This window comes from Primulina huaijiensis, chromosome 8 (genome assembly GCF_012295235.1).
Source record: "Primulina huaijiensis isolate GDHJ02 chromosome 8, ASM1229523v2, whole genome shotgun sequence".
NCBI classification, from domain to species: domain Eukaryota; kingdom Viridiplantae; phylum Streptophyta; class Magnoliopsida; order Lamiales; family Gesneriaceae; genus Primulina; species Primulina huaijiensis.
The window spans coordinates 433,226-442,961 of record NC_133313.1 but is presented as its reverse complement, the minus strand read 5'-3'; the positions used below and the strand labels follow the sequence as shown (position 1 = coordinate 442,961).

Genomic DNA, 9,736 nt, shown 5'->3' with positions numbered 1-9,736 from the left:
TCGTGCACATGAAACACTTGTATTGAATTTCAAGTTTTAAATTGGATTCAAAGTCAAATCTCTTTTTTTTTTTTTTTTTTTTTTTTTTTTTTTTTTTTTNTAAACTTCAAGTTTTAACTTGAATTCAAGCTCACGTCTCTTTTTATGGGGAGTTGTTTCACATGGGATCGATGGTCGTCTCATTATAGATTTTATTCTAAATATTTTTGGATCTCTCGACCTATTTTTGTTTTTCGAAACTTGACCAAGGCAAGCTACGTACACACAGTATTTGCAGGTATCCTTGTTAGCTTTTGTGAACCAACATACACAAAACAAACCTATTCGAATTTAATATTTAGTGCGATAAAAAGGTTTATTTAATTTTAAAAAAACAAAAATTATTCTTTTTTGAGAAAAATTTGAAATAAATGGATTGGAGATGGATTTTAGATTTTATATAAAAATTATGCTGATTTAATGCAAAATCTAAGCTAAAATAAACCAATGGATTGGAAATGGCCTTGGTCCAAGAATTGTACATGAAATATACCAAAATAACTCACGAATACCGCTTATCAACACCTTTAACACTAATTGAATTAATACATGTATCTAATAACAATAACAAATATATAAAAGAGTATGGTCAAATGGACTTTCTCTAAGAGCACAAAATTTTCCAAACAATTATTAAGGCAAAATTTTATTCAAAATTCCTACTGGGTGGTTTTTTATGAAGACAGTGACAAGGAAGAAAAGAACCAAAATGTATCAGAATATGCTTCAAAAGTGCAAAAAATAACCCAACTTTCTTCATTGGACTAGCCAGGCTGAGGTTGATTCGCTTCAACACTTTCAGATGGTTGAATACTGCAAGCGGTGCACGGAGTGCAAACTGTGGAAGAAGGGTTATCTGATACGCTGATCCGGTATGTCTGTTCCTTCTTTTCATTTCCTGGGACGTGGAGGAGAGCTTCCATGATGAGGATTTCCCATTCACGGGGACGTAAAAATGAAAACCAAGTGTCATCTGTCCGGGAAAACACCACATATTTTTAGAAACGAAGAAGCAACTTTTAAAGGATTTATTCCACTTTACACCAACGGTTATAACAATTTGCCTACTTAACTTCGCATATTATTATTAATTGTAACACTATGCATCACTTTGCGCCTCTTAACGATTACGTAATCCAGGAGCCTAAAGAACGCATGACGAAAATTTAGAACATTGATAATTTTGTAGCTGGCAGTCCATGTAAATCAAATGGTTGTTATTTAACAAATCATAACTACTTCGTGCATATGTTGTTTATTGAGAATATATACACAATTTATACCGTATTGTAGGCTAAAGGAATTAAATATCCATATGCAGCATTCGCTTGTAATTTATTTTTCTCTCTCCCTTTAGTGTACAAATATGTGTTAAAATTGGTTCAATTCTCCTTTTCTCAACACTTAATTAGCTATCAAGGCCCACGACCATGTGGCAGATCAATTCATACCAAATCTTACCACAATTTTCAAGCTGAAAGTGAATGCTCGTCACAAGTCGTGGCATGCTTATAAAAATACAGCACACGAAGTTCGTTTTTTACCAACCACGACGCAACTCTAGTAGTGTTGAATTTTGATACCATGTTATTCTGTATTGAAGGCCATGGTTAATATTTACTCTCGATCTTAACACGACAAAAATGATATTTTCTTTTGTAAGTTTCATGGATTATTTTTTTCATAATAAGCGTCGATAGGATAATTTCAAAACTGCAGCCATAACACATATCCCTACTTAAGAACTTGAAAAGGCAAAGGTTTCAACTGATCACACAAAATTTGTACGAAGAGTAGAACACACCTCCGTTACGTACTGCTTTGAGCTGAAACATTCCAGAGCCCTGCGGCCCAGAGACAGGAAAAGTGCACGATACAGAGTGGCGCTGGTGAGCAATTGCAAGTGAAGCATTATACCATGGACCCCTTACAATAGGCTCTCCAATAGCTTCAATAATTGCCTGATTCTTGCTGGCTTTCTCCATCGCCTTACTGCAAGAGTATATTTTTATCATAAGATTAACAATATAATCATGACTTTAAGTGGACGATGTTTACATTGTGCTGAAAACAATATAAGTTTCCTCACTGTGGTTCCTAGCATCCTGCAGTACAGGAACGAATGGAAAACAAAGACTTTCTGTTGAATATTCTTAGAAATATAATATCCCCCTTTTTCATAAGTAAACTATCGCACCAGCTATTTATTTCTTCTGGTAAAAAAAAAAGATTATTCAAACAGTTAAAAAAACATAAAGAACGAGGAAAGAGGGACTCAACTTTTCCATTAATCTTCATTCATTAGATGCCAAATCATATGAATGTAAATGGTAAAAATTTTGAACTCGAGGAAGTTATCTTCCAATCATTTTATAAAAAGCTATCAAATTGATCATCAACACCGTATATCTATACATGGGCTCATATGATTGGAAAAAGGAATCCAACCTCCATCTCTATGTGAGAACAAGCAGAACAGAACTGTCAAGAATTTCATAAAGAGAAGCAGACACTGACAACATCATTCGTGTTGCTAGAAATCAGACTAATCGTATCAAATGATCAAGAAAACAAAACTAATCCCAGCTAGAAACTGCAGCAGAACAGCTTAGAACTTTCAGAAATCTGAACAAACCAGAATGAAATTTCTCCACTTCACAAAGCGACCCCAAAGTGATAAATCATTGGAATAAAAAGGAACAAACTATAAACTTCAATTGCATTAAGAGAAAAAGAACAACCTGCTACAGCCATGGTAAATAAGGAGATCATCTATAGCGCTCAAGGCAACGCCTCCTGTCAAGCAAATCAACGCTCCTGAAGCTAATCTACGACCCCATGATTTTGCTTTCCCTTCTTCCGCCGCTGCCGCCGCTAGCGGCGGTGGTGGTGTTGTCGCCGCTCGAATCTTCGGCAGCGAGAAAACCCTTCTACCCACCATAGCTCTGAATGCTTCCTCTGTATTAGTTCTTAATTAGTTTTTCTTTTTTAAAAAAGTTTTAAAAAATAATTTGTTATTATTATTATTTTTTAAAAAAAAAAAAATAATAAAGGAATGTTGTGGCCTGGTGGAGGGCAAATTCTTTGTTGAGATTCCAATATGTTTTGTGCCTTGGGAACACCTTCAAATCGGACTAGGCGAGCACCTTGAAACCGGTCTGAGTTCGAATTGAGTTCGAGCTCAGTTAATTTTCTAAAAAAATCGAGCTTATCTTGTTCAAAATTTAATCGAGCATTCCAGCTTAAAAATCTTTACCCATCGTTTGTGTTCTAGTTGTAAATTTCATTTGAGCTTGAGTAATATTCTACTTAAGTGACCCCATCAAACTCGATTGCATTTCTATAGTTTTATAGTGTAAACGGTTTCAAAAATGGGAGCATTTAGTGTTTGGCACTTCGGTGAAAGTTTGTAACTTCTACCTTCAAACTTCACTTTTTCAATAATTTACTTTGAAAAAATTAGAGAAGGGTTTTAGAAAGGCTTATCTAACAGACACTTTCGATCAAATTATAATTATTTGCTAAAATTTAGGTATCCTTGGAACATATGACCTTTGGCATATTTTAAATTAGACACTGACTTATTATTATTATTATTATGATATTGGGGTTGGCTTTATTTTGCTCTAAGTAGAATTGAACACACGCATCTCCCTTATTTCAATTATATTACTTTGCTCCGTTTAAAAACTTTCGACGACATTTTCATAAATTTGGTTTTTTTAATAGAATATTTTGTTTACATGGTTAGTAGGTTTTATTAAGATTTACCAATGTATTACAATGAAATCTATATAAATGTAAAATGGTTACTAGTTTTTATTAAGATTTACCAATGCTCAATCACTATATTTTAACCAAAAATAATAACCCCAGAAATAAAGCAATTTGGACATGGTACAATGCAATCAAAATTTAAAGGTTTGAATAAACTTCAAACCAAGGAAATAGAAGACAAACCCATCGTTCAAGAACCGATTTATCCGTCCACCAATTTACTTCAAAAAAATGAGAGTATATATAACTTTAACTATAGAAGGCTCACGTAATTACTGTCGTAAGAAGCTACTTGTCGATTGCTACGAAATCTACGAGATACTAGGCACAACGAGCCTGTCATTACGTGTTCTCAACACCAAGGGTGAATACCTTTAACCTGTATCAATGCCGGCATCTTGTCACAAGTCGCTGGCATTCATGTGTTGACCTTACTTTGAAGCTTCTTGCCACCAAGTATTGTTGCTATTAGTTATAAACAAACCTATAGCCTGCTCGATGAAGGCACATAGGTAGGAAGATATAACATTTGGAGCACCAAATAGAGCAAAGCTTCGTGCAGAACAACTTCAAACGGTTTTACGAAGCAACTGCCATTTCTAATTGAGATTGCTGGACCTCAGCGCCAGCAAGCAAAGGGATCTTCTGAAACTCATTCCTTAGCTGGCCACAAGCTGCACTTGCATCTAGTCCTCGTGTTTGGCGTACACTAACGGTTACTTTATTGGACTCCAGAGTAGCTGAAAAGGCAAGAATCTGGGACCAACAAAGAAATTACAGGAATATAAAAGGCCAAAAAATCACAGCGATGGTTCAAAAAGACTATGCACTGTAATGTCGATCTACAAAGCAGCTCAGAAGAGGGTATACCGATTTTTTATAGGGGCGCTGATAGTCAGAGCCTTCTATCGGATTAAAGGGTATCAGGTTCACATGATAGCCACTACCCCATTCATGAAGAAGCTTTGCCAGTTCTTCTGCATGTTCAACTGCATCATTGACTCCAGCTGCCCAAGAAAAGGACGAGATTAGGTAGTTACATCATGATCAAGTTAAGTGATTCAATTCTATAAACGAGATCTTCAAAAACTTAACACCTGAATACCTAAAAGCGTGTACTCAAAGGACACCCGTCGACCGGTTTCAAGGAAATAGTCCTTGCAGTCCTTCATGATTGCTTCCAAAGGGTAAGATTTTGCGCTTGGCACAATCTTTTCCCGAAGTTTCTGATTTGGGGCATGCAAGCTGATGTTGGAACAAATAAAAATAGAATTAGAATATGCAATCTCTGAACTGGGTAATCATCAAGCTTAATTTATATGAGAGAAATAGGCAACAGTGGCACAACATTCATGGATAAACAGAAGCATAAGAAAGGCATAAAGACATAAAACAAGCTATCAGATTACAGGAAGAACTTTAAATTTGATAATATGTTTTCTGCTGAGTTTGGTCTGATGGAGCAAGGCATTTCGACATACAGACCATTTTTTGCATTTGATTCCCAGACCAAAGTTGTAATGTGACCAAACAGACACAAGAGGGACTGTAAACTGTGAATCTCTCCACAGACCTATAATCAGAAAGTAGAATGTTCACCTGAGAGCCAGAGTAGATTGAAGTTTGTCGGAAGCCAGTTTTTTTATAGTGCTTGGAACTCCGACAGTTGAAATTGTAATCATCCTTTGCCCAATTTGAATATCCTTAATTCCATAAAATAATAAAACATAAATCAGAAAACTTGATAAACATCTGGTAAACATCTGACATCATTCAGATGTATTTTAATCACACCAATCTACGTTTGGACTAGTTTTTTTCATCTAAACCTTTTAGCCTCTTAAGTCCTAGCACTAAAAGTACGTTTAAATCAGATAACAAGTTCAAAACAAACCATAAACATGATGCCCAAGTGTAAAACCAATATGGATGCAAGAGCTGTTTAGAGAAGAATTTTGCATTTCATTATTTTCTTCGAAAGGCTGTGTCCAACAAAGCCACTAGACATCACATCAATATCATGGAGAAATTTGGCACATCACTACCCAGGACGGAGGTAGTATTTTGGTTCAGTGTAGACAACAATATATTATAATTAATAAATCAAAAATATTTAAATATTCTAATCAAGTAATCATAAAGCATCACAAAATAACTATCTTATATTGGTCTTTCCGAGTCTTAATATTTTGAAACTTTTGAACAATAGCTTCATTATCAATTATTATAAATATTTCTTTCTCTATCATATACATTGAGCTATCATTTATCCAATCACCACCCATTTTATTGTAAGCACTTTCTTTACAATCGCAGCGGCAATCGGCAAAATTAATATAAAATATATTATTATCAGCAATTCCATTCTTTATTTTAAAGTGATTTCTTGTGATTGTATAGTATCGTACGAAAATTTTCTTCATAAAGAAAAATGAACTATATGCCATTTGGGTAAAATATTTAATTTAGAGTTTTAGAAGTCTACAATAACTTGACAATTAATAAGATAAATTTACTATTTTTATTAATTCCATTAAATTTTAAAGAGACAGAATAAGTATATGTTATTTGATTGAAAAACATATTATCTGGCCTCAGTGTGCGAGGGGCCGAGGGCGAAGCCACATATATGCCCACTGGGCTCTAGCCTGGTTGGACTCTTCTATTTTTAATTTTTTTATATGGAGATTTTAGCCCAAGTAGCTCAAATAGAAAAAGAAATACAGAACCCAAAAACGTTAAATTTTTGTATTTAGCCCCGATAACCTAGGTAGAAAAAAGAAAGACAGAGCTCAAAAAATTAAAATTTTAGCCCAAAAAATCTAATTGTTATGAAGTTAATTGATACGTATTATTTTGTATTTTGTTTTGAAAATTTTTAATTTGAGTTGTACCACATTTCTAACTCCATCATCGCAAATGTGGGCAACATATGTATTATTTTGTATTTTGTTGAGAAAAATTTTAGTACGATTAGTATCGAATTTCTGACTCCATTACCGCTAGTGTGGGCAGCTAGTATCAAATTTCTGACTCCATTACCTGGGCTAAGGGTAGCTCCACCCATGATTACCAATGTATACAACTACACAAATTTTTGGTACATATAGGCATATGCATGTTCTTGATTGCTCTATTCATGGATGTAATGTCTGCTGCATTTAGTCTTTGAACAAGTTGGGTTTAGATAATCTGTTATTCAATCTGGAATTCACTTGTAAAATAGATGTGTGGTTCTGAGCCTTGGTGCAGAAATTGACGTAGATGCACTGGAACCAGGAGGCCATGGGCTTTGGTAGATGGAAACTCTCTCAGGTATGCCCAACCTTACCGGAAATTCATAAACTTGACAGCCTGATGCACTAGGTATATGCTCTTTTAATAATGCACCTAGGAAGGTGCATGCCCAAAACAGAAGTGTATAGTGACAGTGTGACGTGGGAGGTATGCTACTAGAGCAATGCACCTATAAAGATGCTTGTCTAACATAGAAATGTGAAAAATTGCCTTAAATATATTTCTCCTATAGTTTATTTACGACAATTTTCCTAAATCTTTCCTGATAAATTTTGTCTTATTTGTAGTTTTTTCGTGGGTTTTGGATTAAATTTTTTCTGAAACCAGGAAAAAATATATCATAATCAATTTATACACCAAAACACTTAGCTATCAGTTCTGATTACAGCATAATTTCAGTCAGATGCAATAGTCGTCCAGGTATCATATTTAACAACAATTAGCCCCTTACCAATTAGCTTTGCTCTAATCTTCCTGCTCCTACCAGTAAAAATAAGATACTACAACCCAGATGAATTCAAAGGAGACAAACTAGATTTGCCTAAAAAATTAACAAAAGAAAAGGTACAATCCCTCGTTCCCACCATCCACCACTCTCATGGGCTATAATGACCACTTGTAGGAAAAAGGAAAAGAATAGAGCACGAGATGAAAATTTAAAACTTTTTCAAAAGCAGCGAAAACAAAAACATAAGATTATACAAGAAATCAAAAAAAAATCTCCTTATTTTACCTTGTTCAAGCATCGGTGTGCTTCGAGAACTGCTTTCATGTTCATCATTGGCTCACCCATTCCCATAAACACAACATTTGTAACTCTACGCTTAAAGACATCTTCGATTGCCAAAACCTGAAAAGTTAAAGACATCAAACAATGTAAATAAACTAAATGAAAATTTTAGTGAAGCAACAAGCGAGAGGAGGCAGTTTCAGAGAAATAACTCGAATAAAATTCTGTGGCATAGAAAACAGACAAACCTGCTCAACAATTTCATGCCTTTTAAGGTTTCTTGAGAAACCTCCCTTGCCAGTGGCACAAAAGGAACATCGCAAGGGACATCCCACCTGGTAAAAAAAAGGGAAGGGGATTGTTTGAAAAATTAATGTGGTGTACTGCAGCAAAGTGCATAAACAAGATATCCGACATAAAGTGAAGTGGACTAGAATCAATTATTTGGTGGGAGAGTTACTTGTGATGAGACACATGCAGTCAGTCGAGGCGAACCTTTGTCATCTGCAACAGGAATTCCTACTGTTTCTACCAGCCTGTTATCCTCCAGTTTTATTAGTAGCTGAAAGATCCATGGTCATCATGAGAAAGGGGGTCCTTTCGAACATACAAAGTAAAATCCTTATCCAGAACACACTGAATATATAACTCATTGCTGAACATCTCTAACACATGCAATATATAATTGGCACCTTCTGGTTCAAGAACCAATCTTAACTACATTCAACAAAATCAAATAGACTAATGATTATTGAGAGGATGCTCCCAAAATATCTATAAAAAAGAAACTCGATAGTTAGTTAAAAATATGAAAACAAATTAAGCTACAAACCAAGATTTTGGGTATTATCTTCTAACAACATGTGACTCCACGGTTGAAACTGAAAGGAACTTACAGGTGCTGCTGATTCATTGTTATAATCACCAAGCTTGGCCAATAACCACTATAACTTATTAGCACACAGTTAGATTTAACCCAGAAACATCCCCCAAATTCGCCCAGTAAATTGGTCATGAATTACTAATCGTCTTGAACAAATATCTATCTGCAACCATATGAATATATCTAATTGAAAATAAGTTAATATCAACAGTAACAAAAAGTAATCACCTTTACTGTACCATCAGCGGCAGTCACCTCCTTATAAACCGGTGACCGACCCACACTCCACCCCGCTTCTTGAAGTTCATTTCTGAAAGCCAGTGGCACTTAAAAACCACAAACTAAAGCACATCAAAACTGTTATTTCCGAATGAACTCAACTAATCATGAGAAGAATAAAAAATTCAGTAAAGTACTCACAATTACTAAACTCCTGTATTTCTTTAACCTTACTCTTATACAACAAATGATGCAATTGTTTGCCTCTATACCCTTCCTGCCACAAAAATAAATAAATAAATGACTTGAAAAATTCTTCAAATTAATCGGGGAAAAAGCAAAACAGCAAGTACACATCTCCAATTACTCAAGCATACACCTGACCAAATTGAAGAGCGAGCTGCTGGAGTTCTTGTTCGGGCATTCCGAGGAGCACTCGAGACGGTGGTGCGACCGTAGAGGCGCTGCTGCTACAGGCAATGGTTAGCGCCCGCAACTGTATAGCACGCGCAAAAGGCGCGTGCTGAAATACGGCCATGAGCGTCATTTTTTTTGGAGAGATTTGTAAGCAAAAAAATAATGTAGCAGGATGGAGCAGATAATGGATAAAACCGATTTTCCGTGGACCGCTAAACCGGTTATCTTAATCTAAAAGACTCTTATAGCCCCGGCTAACTAATCCCCATTTTATTTTTTATTTTTTTGAGTAAAAGATAATAATAAATCTTGATCCATGACATTCTAACATTTTTTAGTGATATCCTTATGAACAAGTTCACGTAAAAATTCAC

General features: G+C 35.2%; 2 protein-coding genes and 1 long non-coding RNA gene across 3 annotated transcripts; 1 reads left to right on the top strand and 2 right to left on the bottom strand.

Moving 5' to 3' along the window:
* Positions 1 to 537: 537 nt before the first annotated feature.
* Positions 538 to 3,032, bottom strand: LOC140982396 (uncharacterized). Its single transcript, XM_073448877.1, has 3 exons — positions 2,781 to 3,032; positions 1,844 to 2,031; positions 538 to 1,012 (listed from the first exon to the last, which is right to left on the bottom strand). The coding sequence occupies exons 1-3, from the start codon at positions 2,978 to 2,980 to the stop codon at positions 804 to 806; spliced, it is 597 nt and encodes a 198-aa protein (XP_073304978.1). The 5' UTR covers positions 2,981 to 3,032; the 3' UTR covers positions 538 to 803.
* Positions 3,033 to 3,942: 910 nt separating this feature from the next.
* LOC140983325 (uncharacterized) lies at positions 3,943 to 9,566 on the bottom strand. Its single transcript, XM_073450323.1, has 10 exons — positions 9,325 to 9,566; positions 9,147 to 9,222; positions 8,955 to 9,052; positions 8,304 to 8,405; positions 8,092 to 8,178; positions 7,847 to 7,963; positions 5,416 to 5,519; positions 4,922 to 5,061; positions 4,687 to 4,823; positions 3,943 to 4,572 (listed from the first exon to the last, which is right to left on the bottom strand). Exons 1-10 carry the CDS (start codon positions 9,490 to 9,492, stop codon positions 4,396 to 4,398), a joined length of 1,206 nt encoding a protein of 401 aa, XP_073306424.1. The 5' UTR covers positions 9,493 to 9,566; the 3' UTR covers positions 3,943 to 4,395.
* LOC140983326 (uncharacterized) lies at positions 4,506 to 4,823 on the top strand. Its single transcript, XR_012176413.1, has 2 exons — positions 4,506 to 4,627; positions 4,667 to 4,823. It is a non-coding gene; the product is annotated as an uncharacterized lncRNA (long non-coding RNA).
* Positions 9,567 to 9,736: the final 170 nt, after the last annotated feature.

Coding starts and splice junctions, on each gene's coding strand:
- LOC140983325 (XM_073450323.1), bottom strand. CDS start 9,492: ATGACGCTCATGGCCGTATTTCAGCACGCGCCTTTTGCGCGTGCTATA. Junction 9,223..9,324: donor TCGCTCTTCAATTTGGTCAG/GTGTATGCTTGA, acceptor TTTTTGTGGCAG/GAAGGGTATAGAGGCAAACA. Junction 5,062..5,415: donor CAATCTACTCTGGCTCTCAG/GTGAACATTCTA, acceptor TTCCAACATCAG/CTTGCATGCCCCAAATCAGA.
- LOC140982396 (XM_073448877.1), bottom strand. CDS start 2,980: ATGGTGGGTAGAAGGGTTTTCTCGCTGCCGAAGATTCGAGCGGCGACA. Junction 2,032..2,780: donor ATTTACCATGGCTGTAGCAG/GTTGTTCTTTTT, acceptor ATACTCTTGCAG/TAAGGCGATGGAGAAAGCCA. Junction 1,013..1,843: donor CAAAGCAGTACGTAACGGAG/GTGTGTTCTACT, acceptor TTTCCCGGACAG/ATGACACTTGGTTTTCATTT.